Source organism: Salmo trutta, chromosome 9 (assembly GCF_901001165.1).
Source record: "Salmo trutta chromosome 9, fSalTru1.1, whole genome shotgun sequence".
Classification (NCBI taxonomy): domain Eukaryota; kingdom Metazoa; phylum Chordata; class Actinopteri; order Salmoniformes; family Salmonidae; genus Salmo; species Salmo trutta.
In genome coordinates this window covers 13542088-13564303 of record NC_042965.1, presented here as the reverse complement: position 1 = coordinate 13564303, position 22216 = coordinate 13542088, and the positions used below count along the sequence as shown (strand labels likewise).

The 22216-nt window shown below is 46.0% G+C and overlaps 1 protein-coding gene across 1 annotated transcript in view; it reads left to right on the top strand.

Moving 5' to 3' along the window:
* LOC115199932 (nuclear receptor subfamily 6 group A member 1-A) overlaps positions 1 to 22216 on the top strand; it is a 107353-nt gene that overhangs the window by 42136 nt on the left and 43001 nt on the right. The window contains exon 3 of the mRNA XM_029762490.1: positions 13182 to 13205. Within this exon, the coding sequence (XP_029618350.1) occupies positions 13182 to 13205 (24 nt within the window). The remainder of the gene's footprint in view (positions 1 to 13181; positions 13206 to 22216) is intronic.

Sequence of the window (22216 nt, the reverse complement as noted above, 5' to 3'; positions counted from 1 at the left end):
AGGTGGAAATATTGATTCATGGCGCCGGTGATGGCTGAGAATGACTGTCTTTCAATGTTTTTACATTTAGTCAGAGTTTGGGAGCCATGGCTGTGTGTTCGTGCGTGTGTGTGTAGGTGTGTGTGTGTGTGTGTGTGTGTGTGTGTGTGTGTGTGTGTGTGTGTGTGTGTGTGTGTGTGTGTGTGTAGGACACAGGACTGACATCAGTACCATCTGAGACAGCCCTACATCCCAATGACGATGAAAGCTATTTCAGCACAGTGGTTTTATGAGCATGATTGCATCAGTCTATTTTCTGTAACCTACATTAACATATCGGGCGATTCCAAGGCAGCATGGCCTGCAAATATTTTTGGTATCACAGATTGTTCTGGCAATTTTCACATAGAAACTTCATTAGGAGGAAGTATATTTAACATGCTTTTTTTCATTTGTGTCACAAATCGTTTTTGAGAAAATCATGATGAAAGTGGCCATTTTGGGCCCTTTTTAGACTTACTGTATACATGCCTCTTGTGGTACATGGTACAGACAACACCGTGGTGTCATCATACTCTTTATAGTGTGCTCTAAAATATGGATTATGTCAATTCTGACGGGGGAAAAAATCACATTCAATTCAATATTTTTTTTTTTAAGTGCCCATTCTGATTTAGCTTATTGGACATATTGTTTGAAACAATATACTCTTCAAACACATCACATTTCCGGAGTGGGCTCTCTGCTATTTTTAAAGAAGTTATACATTTTATAGAAGTTATACATTTTATAGAAGTTATACATTTTATACATAGAAATGTACATTATAGGTCATTAACCAATCACAGCCCTCCTGTAGGATTGCACATTCAGCAAATCAACAGCAGAGGGACTTCCCTTTGAATCCATTTTCACATTCACTGTGTTGGCGGTGCTCATGCGTGGTTTCCAGGTGTTTGATGCCCTTCTATTTGCTCCGTTCCATCTATTGTTATGAGACGTCCTCCCCTCAGCAGCCTCCACTGGTGTCATGTATGGTTCACGGACCGTTGGGTCTTACAGGAGGCTTGTATATGTCTAAAAATACCTAAAATGGCCACTTTCAACATGATTTTTCCAATAATGGTTTGTGTTACAAACGTAAAAAGCATATCAAACATCCTTCCTCCCAATGAAGTTGCTATGTGACGATTTGCCAGAACATTTGGAGATACCAAAAATATTTTTGGCCCATGCTGGTATGGAATCGCTCGATAATTTCATCTACATGGATATGACTACACCTCTGTTTGCTATCCATGCTATTTATCAATGTTTCTCTTATATATTCCTCTGATGAGCTAGCGTGATTTCCACATGTTCAGAGAACCTCTGGTACAGATCTGAGGCATGGGGGCCGATGGGGAGGGGAGGGGGAGCACGTCCTGCAGCTGTGCCTCTGATGACAGGCCTGTCCTCGACCTGCCCTCCATCAGACTAAACACAGACCTGGACAGGCTCTCCGTGCTGCCTGGCCCTAGCTGCTTACTGCCACACGCCATCCTACAGCTCACATGGAACCTACGGTATAGCACAAAAACACGCTAGCGTGAGCATGCACACACATGCTCGCACTCACACTCGCACACACACAAACACACACATAGGGACGATACCAGTATCACCATTTTTTTTATCCATGTAAAAAATGTAAACACAAATCAGACCAAACTATTAGGTCCTTTAAAAACCTGCTGTATGTAAAATATTGTGTGCTTTGGGTTCGAGCCCAGGCTCTGTCGCAGCCCGCCGTGACCGGGAGGTCCATGGGGCAGCGCACAATTGGCCCAGCGTCATCTGGGTTAGGGAGGGTTTGGCCGGCAGGGATATCCTTGTCTCATCGCGAACTAGTGACTCCTGTGGCGGGCCGAGCGCAGTGCACGCTGACCAGGTCGCCAGGTGTACGGTGTTTCCTCCGACACATTGGTGCGGCTGGCTTCCGGGTTGGATGGGCATTGTGTCAAGAAGCAGTGCTGCTTGGTTGGGTTGTGTTTCGGAGGACGCATGGCTCTCGACCTTCGCCTCTCCCGAGTGTGTACGGGAGTTGCAGCGATGAGACAAGACTGTAACTACTACCAATTGGATACCACAAAATTGGGGAGAAAAAAGGGGGTTAAAAAAATATATATCTATATTGTGTGCTTTAGCTTGGAAAATAAATACATGCAATTCTGGAAGACGACATGATGATGTTTCCTTCCAACATTAGGACTGTTTTCCTAAAGAAGTTTCCTTGTCACGATACTAACTAGTATCGCAATACTGGTAGTAGTCACTTTAATAACTCTACCTACATGTACATATTACCTCAATTACCTCAACTAATCGGTGACCCCGCACATTGACTCTGTACCGGTACCTCCTGTATACAGTCTCGCTATTGTTATTTTACTGCTGCTCTTTAATTACTGTTCCTTTTATTTGTTATTCTTATTTGTATTTTTAAATGGCATTGTTGGTTAGGGGCTTGTAAGTAAGCATTTCACTGTTGTATTCGGCGCATGTGACTAATAACGTTTGATTTGATTTGGTATCGTCCGGCCCTATACACACACACACACATTCCCAATGAACACACACACACTCCTAATGAACACACACACGAACACACAGTCTCATGTTTTATGGGGATGCTCTGTACACCATGTCCTCTTTGATACATCAAAGCATTTTTTTTGTGGATGTGGGGATATGGGTTAGAGAGTGCTGCTGGATCACACATTGCCCATGTTGCATCACACTGAGTTGTGTGTTTCAGGGAAAGGTGCAGTACGTCTCTGTTGAGGTTCAAATAGTGGACGTGTCCTCTGTGTATTCATTGGCCATCTGAATGGATGGTCCCAGCAGGGTTTTCTGACCACAGCAGATCTGAGAGAGTCATGCCTGCTCTTCCTGGGCCATGGGGGAAACTAGGTCACTGGGCTGTCAGTTGTGGCAGTGCAGGCGCGCTCGCGCGTGTGTGTGTGTGTGTTTAACGTTGTAAAATAGGGCTTTTACATAAGTGTGGGATGTGTTCAACAGATATGCAGTACCACTGTTGCAGAGATTCTCTCACACCGCAGTACAACGAGAGAGAGAGAGACTTGGTTGAGATCCCTAAGAACGTCAGAAAGGCAGGCTCTTATTATCATAGTCAATGTGCAGCGTGTAGAGAGAGTGGAGGAGATTAGATGCTTCTGGCCTTTGAAGTATATTTTCCATTCATTGTGTGATGGCAAACTCCATCAAGTATTTGAGGCAGCACTGATAAGGCCATCTGTTATAATTGCAGTGGCATTAAAAACCCTCGTGAGAAATAATATAAAACTATCTTCTACCTTGTTTAAATGAAAACGTTTCCCTCATTTCCAGTAAGTGTCATTAATGTGTGTTATTGTAAATCCAAAGAGGCCAGCATAAAAATGAGCACATAATTATAGGAATGCATTTCCAAATACACTATATATACAAAAGTATGTGGACACCCCTTCAAATTAGTGGAGTTGGCTATTTCAGCCACACCCATTGCTGACAGGTGTGTAAAATCGAGCACATAGCCATGCAATCTTCATAGACAAACATTGGCAGTAGAATGCTCTTACTGAAGAGCTCAGTGACTTTCAATGTGGCACCATCATAGGATGCCACCTTTCCAACAAGTCAGTTCGTCAAATTTCTGCCCTGCTGGAGCTGCACCGGTCAACGGTAAGTGCTGTTATTGTGAAGTGGAAACGTCTAGGAACAACTACGGCTCGTGTAAAAATCGTCTGTCCTCGGTTGCAACACTCACTACTGAGTTCCAAACTGCCTCTGGAAGCAACTTCAGCACAAGAACCGTTCATCGGAGCTTCATGAAATGGGTTTGGAGTAGTGGAAACGCGTTCTCTGGAGTGATGAATCTCGCCTCACCATCTGGCAGTCTGATGAACGAATCTGGGTTTGGCGGTTGCCAGGAGAACACTACCTGCCCCAATGCATAGTGCCAACTGTAGAGTTTGGTGGAGGAGGAATAATGCTGTGGGGCTGTTTTTCATGGTTCAAGCTAGGCCCCTTAGTTCCAGTGAAGGTAAATCTTAACGCTACAGCATACAATGACATTCTAGATGATTCTGTGATTCCAACTTTGTTGCAACAGTTTGGGGAAGGCCCTTTCCTGTTTCAACATGACAATGCCCCCGTGCACAACGCGAGGTCCATGCAGAAATGTTTTTTTTTTTGCGATCGGTGTGGAAGAACTTTACTGGCCTGCACAGAACCCTGACCTCAACCCTATCGAACACCATTGGGATGAATTGGAACACCGACTTCGTGCCAGCCCTAATCGCCCAACATCTGTGACTGACCTCACTAATGTTCCTGTGGCTGAATGGAAGCAAGTCCCCACAGCAATGTTCCAACATCTACTAGAAAGCCTTCCCAGAAGAGTGGAGGCTGTTATAGCAGCAAAGGGGGAACTAACTCCATATTAATGCCCATGATTTTGGAATGAGATGTTCGACGAGCAAGTGTCTACATTCTTTTGGTCATGTAGTGTATAACATGTAAAAGTCACATTCCATAATCTGTCCTTTTTCATAGATCCCTTTTACACTTCAGCACTATTTCACCAGAGTGGTTAAATAATTGTTGGTGTTTTGAGGGTTTGATTGGATAGTTTTTGTCCCAAATCTAACCCCTTGTTTTGTCTTATTTCTCACTTGTTTGGTAACTATCTTTGAGTCAATTTAGTAATAGTCACTAGCCCTCTCTTGGAATGGGAGTTGAAAGAGAAGACTTATCTCGGAGGATGTTGATATTAGTGCAGTGATCGACCTTCACAGTGTTAAAAACGGAGCAGGGCTCAAATTGCAGGGCTGGATGTTGAGGTGGTGCAACCATTTGATCTCCTGTGTTGGTGTGTGCTGCTCGGCTCTTTGAACTTCACTTTGGACTCTTGGCTTCTTATGATTGGCTGGGGTTGGGTGTCGGATTAGGGCTGCTCTATGAGTCCTGGCCTGGTGCGTTCACTCACAGTGGGGTGAACAGGGACACAGGGAGAGGACCTCCCCCCACCCTCCAGGACCCAACGAGTGGGGTCAGGGTAACTGAACGTCCCCAGGGGCCCGAGGGGAGCACCATGACAGGATGTCCCTGAAGAGCTGTGGTGACAGGCCTTTAGCCCTCAGATCCTGTTGCAGGGTGTTGTTGATGTGCAACAGAGCAGAGCCAGACCAAACACTGCAGACCTCACAGAGGTGTCTATACATGCCCGGCCTGCCCTAGGACATGTACTCACTCCCCACTCATCCAACCCCTACCATACTTACTTACTCTGGCCCCATACCTGCCTTACTTTGGCCCTATAATTCCCTTTTCTGGCCCTATACCTGACTTACTCTGGCTACAAATCAAACCAAAGTTTATTTGTCACGTGCGCTCAATACAACAGGTGTAGACCTTACAGTGAAATGCTTACTTACAGGCTCTAACCAATAGTGCAAAAAAGGTATTAGGTGAACAATAGGTAGGTAAAGAAATAAAACAACAGTAAAAAACACACCTGACTTACTCTGACCCTATAGCTGCCTTACTCTGGCCCCACACCTGACTTACTCTGGCCCCACACTTGACTTACTCTGGCCCCACACCTGACTTAGTCTGGCCCCACACCTGACTTAGTCTGACCCTATACCTGCCTTACTCTGGCCCCACACCTTACTTACTCTGGCCCCACACTTGACTTACTCTGGCCCCACACCTGACTTAGTCTGGCCCCACACCTGACTTAGTCTGACCCTATACCTGCCTTACTCTGGCCCCACACCTTACTTACTCTGGCCCCACACCTGACTTACTCTGGCCCCACACCTGACTTAGTCTGGCCCCACACCTGACTTAGTCTGGCCCCACACATGACTTAGTCTGGCCCAACACCTGACTTACTCTGGCCCTATACCTGCCTTACTTCTGGCCCCACACCTGACTTACCCTGGCCCCACACCTGACTTACTCTGGCCCCACACCTGACTTACTTCTGGCCCCACACCTGATTTGCTCTGGCCCCACACCTGACTTACTCTGGCCCTATACCTGCCTTACTTCTGGCCCAACACCTGACTTACTTCTGGCCCCACACCTGACTTACTTCTGGCCCCACACCTGACTTACTCTGGCCCCACACCTGGCTTATTCTGGCCCCACACCTGACTTACTCTGGCCCTATACCTGCCTTACTTCTGGCCCCACACCTGACTTACTCTGGCCCCACACCTGACTTACTTCTGGCCCTATACCTGGCTTACTTCTGGCCCCACACCCGACTTACTCTGGCCCCACACCTGACTTAGTCTGACCCTATACCTGCATTACTCTGGCCCCACACCTTACTTACTCTGGCCCCACACCTGACTTACTCTGGCCCCACACCTGACTTAGTCTGGCCCCACACATGACTTAGTCTGGCCCCACACCTGACTTACTCTGGCCCTATACCTGCCTTACTTCTGGCCCCACACCTGACTTAGTCTGGCCCCACACCTGACTTACTCTGGCCCTATACCTGCCTTACTTCTGGCCCCACACCTGACTTACCCTGGCCCCACACCTGACTTGCTCTGGCCCAACACCTGACTTACTTCTGGCCCTATACCTGCCTTACTTCTGGCCCCACACCTGACTTACTTCTGGCCCCACACCTGACTTACTTCTGGCCCCACACCTGACTTACTCTGGCCCCACACCTGGCTTATTCTGGCCCCACACCTGACTTACTCTGGCCCTATACCTGCCTTACTTCTGGCCCCACACCTGACTTACTCTGGCCCCACACCTGACTTACTTCTGGCCCTATACCTGGCTTACTTCTGGCCCCACACCCGACTTACTCTGGCCCCACACCTGACTTACTCTGGCCCCACACCTGACTTACTCTGGCCCCACACCTGACTTACTCTGGCCCCACACCTGACTTACTCTGGCCCCACACCTGACTTAGTCTGGCCCCACACCTGACTTAGTCTGGCCCCACACCTGACTTAGTCTGGCCCCACACCTGACTTGCTCTGGCCCCACACCTGACTTACTCTGGCCCCACACCTGACTTACTCTGGCCCCACACCTGACTTACTCTGGCCCCACACCTGACTTACTCTGGCCCCACACCTGACTTACGTCTGTCCCCACACCTGACTTTCTCTGGCCCCACACCTGACTTACTCTGGCCCTATACCTGCCTTACTTCTTGCCCAACACCTGACTTACACTGGCCCCATACCTGACTTACTCTGGCCCCACACCTGCCTTGCTCTGGCCCCACACCTGACTTACTCTGGCCCTATACCTGCCTTACTTCTGGCCCAACACTTGACTTACTCTGGCCCCACACCTGACTTACTCTGGCCCCACACCTGACTTTTTCTGGCCCTATACCTGGCTTACTTCTGGCCCCACACCCGACTTACTCTGGCCCCACACCTGATTTAATCTGGCCCCACACCCAATTTACTCTGGCCCTATACCTGTCTTACTTCTGGCCCAACACCTGACTTACTTCTGGCCCCACACCTGACTTACTCTGGCCCCACACCCGACTTACTTTGGCCCCACACCCGACTTACTCTAGCCCTATACCTGCCTTACTTCTGGCCCCAGACCTGACTTACTCTGGCCCTATACCTGCCTTACTTCTGGCCCAACACCTGACTTACTCTGGCCCCACACCTGGCTTATTCTGGTCCCACACCTGACTTACTCTGGCCCTATACCTGCCTTACTTCTGGCCCCACACCCGACTTACTTCTGGCCCCACACCCGACTTACTCTGGCCCACACCCGACTTACTCTGGCTCCACACCCGACTTACTCCTGGCCCCACACCTGACTTACTCTGGCCCCACACCTGACTTACTCTGGCCCCACACCTGACTTACTCTGGCCCCAGACCTGACTTACTCTGGCCCCAGACCTGACTTACTCTGGCCCCACACCTGACTTACTTCTGGCCCCACACCCGACTTATTCTGGCCCTATACCTGCCTTACTCTGGCCCCTCACCCGACTTACTCTGGCCCCACACCCAACTTACTCCTGGCCCCACACCTGACTTACTCTGGCCCCACACCTGACTTACTCTGGCCCCACACCTGACTTACTCTGGCCCCACACCTGACTTACTCTGGCCCCAGACCTGACTTACTCTGGCCCCACACCTGACTTACTTCTGGCCCCACACCCGACTTATTCTGGCCCTATACCTGCCTTACTCTGGCCCCTCACCCGACTTACTCTGGCCCCACACCCATCTTACTCCTGGCCCCTCACCCGACTTACTCTGGCCCCACACCCATCTTACTCCTGGCCCCACATCTGACTTACTCTGGCCCCACACCTGACTTACTTCTGGCCCCACACCTGACTTAATCTGGCCCCACACCTGACTTACTCTTGCCCTATACCTGCCTTAGTTCTGGGCCCACACCCGACTTACTCTGGCCCCACACCCGACTTACTCTTGCCCTATACCTGCCTTACTTCTGGCCCAACACCTGACTTACTCTGGCCCCACACCCGACTTACTCTGGCCCTATACCTGCCTTACTTCTGGCCCCACACCTGACTTACTCTGGCCCCATACCTGCCTTACTTCTGGCCCCACACCTGACTTACTCTGGCCCCACACCTGACTTACTCTAGCCCCACACCTGACTTACTCTGGCCCCACACCTGACTTACTCTGGCCCCACACCTGACTTATCTCTGGCCCTATACCTGCCTTATTCTGAGCTCATACCTGATCCTCAGCATACACACTTAACATCCCTTCTCCAAAAATATATATTTAACAAAGCTGAAAAGAACCAAACCGATATTTTTTACCCCTTCAGCAGGACACATTTAGTCACTGCATGGTTTACATCAGAATGGGAGGAGATATTCTGTCCGGGCTTGCTTCATGTGGTTGAGTCTTCCACAGTGCACATTTAGAGGCCCAAGAAAGGGAAGCCAACCCAACCAATGAAATACGCATTCCCTTCACTTTTATGTTTGTAATGAGACGGTTGGTCATTGTGTGAAGTCTTTGTTGGTTCCTGGGGTTATTGTACTGCATTGTGTTACAGAGATCCTCCCCTCATGTAGCCTGTGAATTATTGAGATGGTTTGGGGAAGCCGGGTGGCTCAACATGAAGAGTATATTTTTAGCCTCTAGTCACTAACTGGAGGTCTGAGAAAGAGGTCTTTAGGGGGGACACTCCCTTTTCTCTCTGTTCTCTCTTTCATACTCACCCCCACTCTTTTATTTTCTTCCAATCCCTCCCATTCTTTTCCTAGCCCTACTCTCATCTCCTCTGGCTTTCTTTCTCTCCCCCTCTTCTCTTTTCCACATCTTTTTATAACTGTTATTTGTTTCACATGAGAGGGGAAAATGGAATAAGTAGTGTTCTGATATCAGAAATATAAATACATCTTGTAATGAATTAATATGGTTCGAGGTTTATATGGTTTATAATGGTTCAAGGTTTATATGAAATATTTCAATACATGGCATGAGGGTGCAGTGAGATGGGTTGAGCGATACTTTTCTCGTCAATCATCTTGAAACAACGTATACTTAAAAACTGAAAATCAACCAGTCCCCCATCGTTAACACAATAGAAAGGTCAAATGCTTCATTATCTAAATGTTGAAAGTGCGTGGGCGACGGAGAGAAACAAAATGGTGCAGTTTGAGGCGGAGAGTGATGCGGGTGCTCGAGATGGGGGTGTGAGCAGGTCCGTCTGGGCAGGGGTGATGTTGTGGATGTGTGTGTGCGTCTGTATGTTGGCGTTTGTATGTGTATGTTTTGTATTGTCAAAAATCAAATAAAAAGGAATCTTACAAAAAACGAATATTTAATCATTTAATCAATCATATTCAGCATCATGAGGAGTTTTCCTATTCTGCCTGTGCCTCTTTGAATGGAAGAGGAGCTGTTGCACTTACAGTGCAAATGTTCACAAGAGGCCATTGGAATAATTAATTGATGCTTTGATACGCGATAATGGAAGTAGATAGGAATAATTTATATGACAAATATTTTTAGTGTGTCTCTTCACCATCCACATAGTCCCACTCCTCACTACTTCTTGCCTCTCTCTCACTCCCATTTCTCACTCCCATTTCTCTCTCTCTCTCTCTCTCCCTCTCTCTCTCTCTCTCTCTCTCTCTCTCTCTCTCTCTCTCTCTCGTGGCTGAACAGGACCCATTTATAATACAGCTTCTTCCATAAATCATCCATTCCACTCGATACTCCCCCAATCCCTTATTTTCCACTTTGATACAAATTTGTATAAATTCTGTTTCCCACCGACAAAAACAGAATAAACCAAACAAGCATAAAGAAGAGGAGAGAGGAAGTCAGTGCAGTCAGCATTCATTTCCATAGCCCTGTCTCTGTGATTTGATGCTCTGTGACATATTGAGTCTAATTTGTAGCCTAAAGAACTAAACAGCTATGGCCTATTTTGTTGTTCTGTGTTCGGGTGGGTGATGTCACCATTTCTGCCTTTTAAGGCTGACCTGTCTTCAGTGGTTAGTGTGAGGATGTCAGTACTATTTCTCTGGACCACTAATAGAGGGTTAAGGGGCAGCAAGCCTGAGTAAGGTGGTCAAGCAGAGCTCATGGGCTCAGTCATTATAACAGTCAACTATCTCTGCTCAGCCTCTTTGTCATACCATTCACCTTTCTCTTGGGTCGTTCCATGTCATTTCAGCAAGCCATGGCACCCACCCTCTCAGATTTTTATAAAATGGTTTCTGCAGTTGGAAACATATGATAAGCATTCCTGCAACATTATTTTGTTGAAATAGTTTTTGATGTCGGAGAAATTAATATATAATTTATAGGATTCATATAATATTCAATAAATAAAAATGTTAAAAGTCACCCATAGATCCCCCACACCCCACGCCAATCTCAACCCAACAACCAATATACAGTGTCCGTTCTCTATGTCTGACAAGTAATATGGTGCTGCAGCTTGGAGTATTGTTTCTTCATACCATGTAATGTATTCCCAGGGAATTTGGTTATTTTCACCTATTCAAAGAAATTAGTCAATTAAGTTAGTCATTTATACATCCTGCTATTACCAGGTTCGGACCACTAGATGGTCCTGTTACTGTTATTAGGTGACATTTTTCACCTCTCAATATTAAATGGATAGTTCACCCAAATTACAAAAGTATATATTGCTTTCCTACCCTGGAAGCAGTCAGTGGACAGCAATCCATGCTTTGGTTTTGTTTACCTTGCCACTGTTTATTGTTTATTATTATGATTTACTTTACAATAAAAATGATAACATACAGAAGCATACAAACATCCACAACATCACCCCTGCTCACACCCCAATCTCCAGCGCCCGCAACACTCTCCACCACATGGCCTCAAACTGCACCATTTTGTTTCTCTCCACCTTGCCACTGTTTCAAATGCTAACTTTTTAACATTTATAGTACAAATAAAATGGTAATTATATTATCATGTTCAGTGCATTCAGAAAGTATTCAGACCCCTTCACTTTTCCCAAGAAATGTACAGCCTTATTCTAAAAATGATTAAATTAATTGTTTTCCTTATCAATCTACACACAATACCCCATAATGACCAAAAAATGGAAATATCACATTTACATAAGAATTCAGACCCTTTACTCAGTACTTTGTTGAAGCACCTTTGGCAGCGATTACAGCCTCAAGTCTCAAGATCTCTCTGTACTTTGCTCCGTTCATCTTTCTCTCGATCCTGACTAGTCTCCCAGTCCCTGCCTCTGAAAAACATCCCCACAGCATAATGATACCACCGCCATGCTTCACCGTAGGGATGGTGCCAGGTTTACTCCAGTCTTTAGGTGCCTTTTGGCAAACTTCAAGTGAGCTGTCATGTGCCTTTTACTGAGGAGTGGCTTCCGTCTGGCCACTCTACCATAAAGGCCTGATTGGTTGAATGCTGCAGAGATCGTTGTACTTCTGGAAGATTCTCCCATCTCCACAGAGAAACTCTGGAGCTCTGTCAGAGTGACAATCGGGTTCTTGGTCATCTCCCTGACCAAGGCCCTTCTCCCCCGATTGCTCTGTTTGGCCGGGCGACCAGCTCTAGGAAGAGTCTTGGTGGTCCCAAACTTCTTCCATTTAAGAATGATGGAGGCCACTGTGTTCTTGGGGACCTTCAAAGCTGCATACATTTTTGGTACCCTTCCCCAGATCTGTGCCTCGACACAATCCTGTCTCGGAGTTCTACAGACAGTTCCTTCGACCTCATGGCTTGGTTTTTGCTGTACAACGGAATGCATTCAACTGACATGTGTCTTCTGACAGGTGTGTGCCTTTCCAAATCCTGTCCAATCAATTGAATTTACCACATGTGGACTCCAATCAAGTTGTTGAAACATCTTAAGGATGATCAATGGAAACAGGATGCACCTGAGTCTCATAGCAAAGGGTCTGAATTCTTATGTAAATGAGGTATTTCATTTTTTATTTTGAATACATTTGCAAAAATGTCAAAAAAACTGTTTTTGCTTTGTCATTATGGGGTATTGTGTGTAGATTGATGAAGGAAAAAAAAACAATTTAATACATTTTAGAGTAAGGCTGTAACGTAACAAAATGTGGAAAAGGTGAAGGGGTCTGAATACTTTCCGAATGCACTGTAGATTATTTGTAGCGTGGCCTATATCCTTTTTCTTAGTAAATTCCTCTATACACTGTCTTTCCTGTGTTATATTTCCCCCTGATCCCCTGTAGTCTGTGTTCATGTGATCTAAGTTTTCGATACGTCTCCATTGGAACGTGTAAAGAGCAAGAACACATATTACTAATTTGTGCTTTCGAGTTTCCTGAATGTTCCAAGACTTAGCATACCTATGTCTTGTGTATGCCTACATACCTGTGCTCTCAGACCGTACAGGCCCAGCCTGTCTGCCCAAGAGGCCGGGTGGTACGCTGTGCATGACAGCTAGACACAACATGGCCCATCAGCTGGGATTGGGGGCCAGAAGATGCTTGACTGAATATTAATGAAAATGAATATGGGTCTTGGCAAGAAAGACTATAGATTTTTGTGAAGCTATGAAAAAGGCAGAGTGATTCTTTGTATTTGAGTTGAATGGTGTTGATACTAATTACTGTGTATTAATATGTGTTCTGTTTCTCTGTTTGTTTTACAGATGGAATGAATGACAGTAATCTTGGTAAGTGGCACAAACACTTTGTTTTTAATTGAATCTATTTTCACAAGGAATCATCCTGAACCTCCATTCTAACCATGTTCAGTCACTGAACACAGGGAAAGTATATGATAACGATAATACCCGCGTTAGCAACTGCCAGGATTCATGTCCTGCACCTCTTCAGATAAAGCTCCCATCTGGTAAAGTAAACCCCACCATAGTTTCTCTCTGAGTGAGTCAGAGCAAACAGCAGGTCAGCTCAGGTCAGGGCTCAGCTCCGGTCAGGTCAGGTCAGGTCAGCTCAGGTCAGCTCAGGTCAGCTTAGGTCAGGTCAGCTCAGCTCAGGTTAGCTCAGGTCAGCTCAGCTCAGGTCAGCTCAGGTCAGCTCAGGTCAGGTTAGGTCTGCTCAGGACAGGTCAGCTCAGGACAGGTCAGCTCAGGTCAGGTCAGCTTAGGTCAGGTCAGCTTAGGTCAGGTTAGCTCAGGTCAGCTCAGGTTAGCTCAGGTCAGCTCAGGTCAGGTCAGCTCAGCTCAGGTCAGGTCAGCTCAGGACAGGTCAGCCCAGGACAGGTCAGCTCAGCTCAGGTTAGCTCAGCTCAGGTTAGCTCAGGTTAGCTCAGGTCAGCTCAGGTTAGCTCAGGTCAGCTCAGCTCAGGTCAGCTCAGGTCAGCTCAGACCAGCTCAGGTCAGCTCAGGTCAGGTTAGGTCTGCTCAGCTCAGGTCAGCTCAGCTCAGACCAGCTCAGGTCAGCTCAGGTCAGGTTAGGTCTGCTCAGGTCAGGTCAGGTCAGCTCACGTCAGGTCAGGTCAGCTGTCATGGTCGTCGTAATAGATGGACCAAGGCGCAGTGGGTACGTGAATGCTCATTTTTATTAATCCAAAACAAACACGAAAAAACGATAAGCGGACGACAAAACAGTCTTGTAGGCAACACACAGCAATACAAGAAACAATCTCCCACAAACCCCAAAACAAACATACTCCTAATTATAGGACCTTCAATCAGAGGCAACGATAGACAGCTGCCTCCAACTGAAGGGCCCAACACCAATTAGCAAAACATAGAAATACAAACGACTAGACAGAACATAGAAATAAACTAACATTGAACAATAACCAAAAACCCCGGAATACATAAATCTAACACCCCTCTACATACACAACCACCCCGAACCATATAAAACAAATACTCCCTGCCACGTCCTGACCAAACTCAAATAACAAATAACCCCTTTACTGGTCAGGACGTGACATCAGGTCAGCTCAGGACAGGTCAGCTCAGGACAGGTCAGCTCAGGACAGGTCAGCTCAGGACAGGTCAGCTCAGGACAGCTCAGCTCAGGACAGGTCAGCTCAGGACAGGTCAGCTCAGGACAGCTCAGCTCAGGACAGGTCAGCTCAGGACAGGTCAGCTCAGGACAGGTCAGCTCAGGTCAGCTCAGCTCAGCTCAGGTCAGCTCAGGTCAGCTCAGGTCAGCTCAGGACAGGTCAGCTCAGGACAGGTCAGCTCAGGTCAGGTCAGCTCAGGTCAGGTCAGCTCAGGACAGGTCAGCTCAGGACAGGTCAGCTCAGGTCAGCTCAGGTCAGGTCAGCTCAGCTCAGGACAGGTGTTGCTGTCTCTCAGGTCATTGTGTAACTCAGTCAGTCAGTTCACTTCAGACAGTTAGCTAGGTTTTTAGTTTTTTTTATGTGCCTGTAAAGTTGAGTCTGTCTGATTATCACAGTAATACAGACTTGGGGATAGCCTACCAACCAGGCATGGAGGTTTTTTACATTCCTCCCTTCCACATGCTGCACACAGGAATGTGACTGGGTCTGGGACGTCCAGTCAGGGGTGCGCCACCACCGAGGAAAGGGGGGGGAGGGGGGGGACTGAAACCAGTTGGACCATCCTGGCTTGGATGAAGCCTGTGCCCATGCCCACCTGATTAGAGATATTTTCCAGCCAGCCAGGGTGTAATGACAGAATTGTGTTGTTGTCCCTTCCTGTAGCCCCGGCTGGACTAATAGTCATGTTAGCCTGGGGCAGTGTGTCATTAGCTCCCCACCCATTAAGAGGCAGGAGCTCTGTCATTTCACAGCTAAATCACAGGGCTCTCTGGAGATCACAGCAACTCTAAAGCGCTTGTGCAGGTCGCCTAACCCTCACTCAATATGTAGAGCTTATACATACTGTATCAACACAGAGACATGACTGTGACATTGATGAAACAGAGGCGAACGGACCTCAATGAGGCAAAACTGTGATATTTGCTGATATAGGCCTACTGTGGTCATTTCATCTAACTGTTATTGGGAAAAGAAATATATTGCTAATAATTCTAAGATGATTCATGGTTATCATCACATAGATGATTAACAGGCTAGCGTAGCGTAGCATCCATCAGAGCTCCCACTAATCTGCTGTGATTAGCCTAAGCCCTCTACGCCAGGCTCGGGAAGGAAGGAAGGACTGAGTGATGAGAAACTTTTCTCCGTTCAGAGTTTTGCTTATTTGTCTGGAATAGCTTGTCAAACTGGTAATTACACTGCCATTGGTTTGGACCCTCCCTATGGTGCAAAACTGTCCTCACAAGAGCCGCAGACATGCAGGATTATTTCAATGTCATGCACAGGCTATGTCATAGAAAAAAGCTGTATGGTCTCCTGGTACTGGCACAGTAAAAACTACTATGCAGTTTACAACAAAAAAAAATGTTTCAACAAACATTTTACTCCATATTGATCCACTTTTATATCATTGTATATGTAGGCTTCATAGGACGACGTAAATGGATGGCTCCTTCATTCTTACACTGTTTTCTTTACTTTAGTAAAAGGGCCATGCTACAGTTGGTGACACTATCTAATAATAATCAAGGCTCAATTATACAATATACATTACATTTTTTTAGGTCAAGAACATGACCTCTTCCGTTCATGACCTCTTCCTCTTCACGATTCGTGTCTGCTTAACTTTGCCCTTTAGTGGGCTATGTTGTGTAAGGGCCACAACATGAATAATGTTGGTATTTGCGAGGCAGGCAGGCTGTGCTGAGTGGAGAGCTAACTGGAGCAGGAGAATGGCGCTGTTCGGCGAGGTTCACGGCTGTTATTCCTACAGGCGATGAGCGTGAAAGGAACTAACGCCATCCGACAGTTCTGGAGCGGAAAAGGAGGAGAGGGAGAGGAGAGAGGGGAGGGGGTGTGAGAAGAGGTAGATGGGGGATGATGGAGAGGGGGAGGGAGGAGAGTATATGGGGGGGTAAGTGTTGGATGAGGCAGACAGGGAAAGAGGGGATGAGCTAGATATGGAGAAAGCAAGGATGAGCAAGATGGGGGAAGAGAGGGAATGAGCTAGAGAGGAGGGATGGAGCAGCAATGAACTAGATAGTGTAGGGACCTCCACTGTTCACCACCACAAATAATGTAATATGGGCTCTATAGATGTTATCAAGACGCATGAAAAGTAGACAGGAAGACGACGGTTTGAAATGCCCGAGGCAAACTCTGACATTTTATCACACAGTCAGGCAAATCCAGTGTGGGTAGTATGTGTGATTTAGCTGAGGACAGATTGGCTACTAGCCTGTCATTCTGAAATTGAGCCTCTAACAGGATTCTTATGATAAGTCCTCAGGGGGGGTTTCAGTCTAGAATATTTCTAACAGAGGTGAACCCGGTCATTTCATAGGATGCTGGGATCACTCTTAGGACTGGAAGATGGAGAGAAAATGGACAGGAACAGGAGGGATAGATCGACTGAGAAACGAGGGTCAAGACTGCTAGCTAATGAGGATTATAGAGACAGAGAAAAGGGACATGACAAGTGAGGGAGGGAGAGAGAGAAAGGGGAAATGGTGGAAGGTGAGAGAAGGATAGACAGAGAGAGGAGAGGGAGAGGGACAGGGAAGTGCAGGAGGATCACACTGTAATTTGGCAGGCTCCAGGCCCACTCAGTCTACAGCCGGCTCCTTTTGAAGGAGAAGCAGCAGACAGGGATCTGCACCCTGCTGTCTGTGAAACCTGTCATTATCATGTTGGCTGAGAGAAGGAAAAAAATGGCTTGATGTCTCATCCTTAAAAACACACAAACCCCTCTGCTCCTAAATACCGGACAGCCCAGACGCTTGATGTCAAGACTATCTCTGTGTTTTAGTAGCTTTACTTATAAAACACAGTGTTTCAGGCTTAACCCTATTGAATGTGGTGTAGGTCAGGGGCAGTACTAGTCCACCCTGGTTTAAAATGTAGAAATGGAGCCATCACACGATTTGTTTGTCTATCACATCATGGCTGAGGACAATCGCTTTCACCTAGTTTTACCAATGAAGTTCCAAAAATGTTTTGTTTCAAAACCACACATTTAGTGAGGTGTTATTACTAGTCTTATAGTAGTAGTAAATCTTCAGGTTAGGGATACGACTATACTGATTCCCTAAAATAGAGACAGCAACGCTCGTCTCTGAAATAAGCAGGGTGTGTTGTTTGATCCCAGGCTTATGGTAAAAGCCAGACTAAAACCCTCAAACACTGTGTCTGTGAGCTGGTCTCATACCCTTTCATCATCTGTCTATCTAGCATGGTATACCTGTCTGTTGTAGGCGACCATAGGTGGAAGAGATTGTATATTGGTGGTGCCTATGCGTGTCTTTGTTTGTAAAAGAGCGAGTTGATTCACGTTGGCGTTAGCTCTCTCTTGGTCCCCTGAGCGAGTGGACCTGAGAGGGTTTACTATTATCTGTTGTCTCCCTCTGCTGGTGAATCCTCTGAAGTCTGGTCATGTTGAGGCTGCTAAACGGCCCTCCCCTCTCCTCCTCTGCTTATGGAATATAACATCATGTTTTATTTGTATACTGGGTTAAGGGTTACCACCCAAATACTGATGTGTCAAATATAGCTTTTGTTTCCCACATTGTAGAAAGCTAGTGGTATGGATATTTGAAAAATAAAGTTGTTCTTTTTGGGGTTATTTAATAGGCACTCGCAGTAACCAGTGATGTTTTTACACACTTATCCCCTCATAGCTATAGGCATATGGATTTTCGTCTTTGAGAAACAGATTGCTAATTGTTGACATACTGTACGTTTTAGTTACTGTAACAGGATATGAATGTCTCTCACTCAGTACTGTTCAGTATTGCAGTGTACCCAAAGCCAGGGTGTTACCACTTGTGTTAGCTAGAATTACACTGATAAATAATGTGTGACTTTCACCACCCTTGACTGACTGCCAGCTGGAGACTGTGGAATGTGTGTGTCTCTCTCTACAAGACACGCCTTCTACTGTATGTTCTATGAGGGCCCAGCTGGCTAGGCAGTTAGGGGTAGTGTATCTTCATCCATTACTTGTATGACACCAAATGGTTGTGTCCCGTGACTTTACAGGTAGAAACAGAGAAAGAGTTACAGTATGTTGGCAGTAGTGTATGAACTCACAAAGTCCTGTTTTGTAAAATGCCCTGTGTTCTATCATTGGTTTGATATTTTGCTTGGGATGAAAAACAGAATAAATTGAAGATATTAGCATAAGTCTTGTCAAATGGATCACAAATGGATTCTAAAGATTCTCTGTTTTTACTGTTCAGTCACGTTGACACTGGCCAGTTCAGTTTTACAGTGTCTTCATGTAAGACACTGTAAATCTTCACGTAAGACACTGTAAATCTTCACGTAAGACACTGTAAATCTTCATGTAAGATACTGTAAATCTTCATGTAAGACACTGTAAATCTTCATGTAAGATACTGTAAATCTTCATGTAAGACACTGCAAAAGTTCAGTGACTTTTTCCACATTTTGTTGTGTTACAGCCTGAATTTCAAATGGATTAAATAGAGATTGTTTTGTTTCTGGCCTACACACAATACCCCATAATGTCAAAGTGGAATTATGTTTTTAGAAATTTTAGCATGGTGAAGTTATTAATTACACTTGGGTGGTGTATCAATACACCCAGTCACTACAGAGATACAGGCATCCTTCTTAACTCAGTTGCCATAGAGGAAGGAAACCTCTCAGGGATTTCACCATGAGGCCAATGGTGACTTTAAAACAGTTACAGAGTTTAATGGCTGTGATAGGAAAAAACTCTGGATGGATCAACAACATTGTAGTTACTCCACAATACTAACCTAAATGACAGAGTGAAAAGAAGGAAGCCTGTACAGATAAAAAATATACCAAAACATGCATCCTGTTTGCAACAAGGCACTAAAGGAAAACTGCAAAAAAATGTAGCAAAGAAATTAACTTCATTCCAAAGCATTATGTTTGGGGCAAATACAACACAACACATCACTGAGTACCATTCTTCATATTTTCAAGCAGGTGGTGGATGCATCATGTTATGGGTATGCTTGTCATCGGCAACGAATAGGGAGTTCTTTAGGATAAAAAGAAACAGAATACAGCGAAGCACAGGCAAAATCCTAGAGGAAAACCTGGTTCAGTCTGCTTTCCACCGGAGACTGGGAGATGAATTCAGTAGGCCAATAACCTAAAACACAAGGCCAAATCTACATTGGAGTTGCTTAGGAAGACGACATTGAATGTCCCTGAGTGGCCTAGTTACAGTTTTAACTTAAATCGGCTTGAAAATCTATGGCAAGACTTGAAAATGGTTGTCTAGCAATGATCAACAACCAACTTGACAGAGCTTGAATAATTTTTAAAAGGATAATATGCAAATATTGTACAATACAAAGCTCTTAGAGATTTACCCAGAAAGACACAGCTGTAATCACAGCCTAAGGTGATTCTAACATGTATTGACTCAGGGGGGTGAATACTTATGTAAATTTGATATTTCTATATTTCATTTTCAATACATTTACAAAAAATTATAAAAACATGTTTTCACTTTGTCATTAGGGGGTATTGTGTGTAGATGGGTGAATTTTTGTTTTATTTAATCCATTTTGAATTCAGGCTGTAACACACAGAATTAAAATTGCAGGTGACTTATACAGTGCCTTCAGAAAGTATTCACACCCTTTGACTTATTCCACATTTTGTTGTGTTACAACCTGAATGTAAAATGGATGAAATAAAACAAAAATTCACCCATCTACATACATTACCCCATAATGACAAAGTCAAGGGGTGTGAATACTTTCTGAAGGCACTGCATAAGTCACCAGCAATTTTAATTCTGTGTCTTTAACACACCTGATGCCCAACTTCCAGCAACATGTCTCCTTCACCACTAGGGGCGATAGAGTCCTAGACCACTGTTACTCTACCCCACAAGCAAGCATACAAGGCCCTCCCTCGTCCACCTTTCTGAAAATGAGATCATGACTCCATACTCCTGTTTCCTGTTTACAAGCAGAAGCTCAAACAAGAAGTACCTGTGACTCTCTCTGTTGAGAAATGGTCATCAGAATCAGAGATTATGCTACCGGACTGCTTTGCTAGCACTGATTGGAATATGTTCCAAGACTCCGCCGATAACATTGACTAGTTAAACACCTCCGTCACTGGCTTCATAAAGAAATTCATCGGCGACATTGTCCCCACAGTGAAGGTTCGCTGCTTCCCCAATCAAAAGCCCTGGATTAACACAGAGGTTGGCGCTAAACTAAAGCACAGGCTCCAAAACGTGGCAGGGTAGTCCATTACGGATTACAAAGGAAGACCCAGCCATGATCTGCCCAATGCTGCCTCTCTACCAGACCAACTTAACGCATTTTATGCACGCTTCGACAATAACAACACCATACCGTGCGTGCGGGCCCTCACCGAACCAGAGGACTGGATGATCTTGCTGGCCGAGGCCAACGTGTGTAAGGTCTTTAATCAGGTCAACACTCGCAAAGCCGTGAGGCCGGACGGAGTTCCATGGCGGGTTTTCAGAGTATGCGCAGATCACCTGGCAGTCAGCTGGCCGTCATTTTCAACCTCTCCTTGTCCCAGTCTGTAATCCCCACATGTCTTAAGACTCTAAGGCTTCATGCCACAATGACTACCGCGCTGTAATACTCACATCTGTAATCCTGAAGTGCTTTGAGAGGCTAGATATGGTACACATCAACTCAATCATCACAGACACCCTAGACCCACTCTAATTTGCATACCGCCCCACAGATCCATAGAAAACGCAATCTCAATTGCACTCCCACTGCCCTCCGACCTGTATGAGAGGAATACCTATGTGAAAATGTTGTCATTGACTACAGCTCAGGGTTCAACACCATCGTGCTCTCCAAGCTCATCACTAAGCACAGGACCCTGGGACTGAACACCTCCCTCTGCAACTGGTAGTGAGGGTAGGCAACATCCCCTCCGCCACACTGACCCTCCACACGGGGGCCCCACAGGGGTGTGTGTTTAGTCCCCTCCTGTACTCCCTGTTCACCCACGACTGTGGGCCATGCACGAATCTAACACCATCATCAAGTTTGCTGACGAAACGACAGTGGTAGGCCTGATCACCTGTGATGATGAGACAGGTCAGTGACCTGGCAGTGTGGTGGCGGCATCACTGCTTGGTATGGCAACAGCACCACCCTCGATTACATGGTGCTACAAAGGGTGGCGCAGACAGCCCTGTACATCACTGGGGCTGAGCTACCTGCCATCCAGGACCTTTACATCAGGCGGTGTGATAGGAATGCCCGGAAAATCATAAAAGACTAAAACCACCCAAGCCATAGACTGTTCTCTCTGCTTCCGCACGGCAAGTGGTCCCGGTGCATCAGTTCTGACACCAACAGGCTCCTGACCAGTTTCTATGCTAAGACTGCTAAATGCACAATGCCAAACGGCTGGAGTGATATGAAGCTCGCCGCCATTGGACTCTGGAGCAGTGGAAATGCGTTCTCTGGAGTGATGAGTCACGCATCACCATCTGGCAGTCCAACAGACTAATCTGGGTTTGGCAGATGCCAGGAGAATGCAACCTGCCCCAATGCATAGTGCCAACTGTAACGTTTGGTGGAGGAGGAATAATGGTCTGGGTCTGTTTTTCATCGTTCAGGCTAGGCCCCTTAGTTCCAGTGAAGAGAAATCTTAATGCTACAGCAAACAATGATATTCTAGACGATTCTGTGC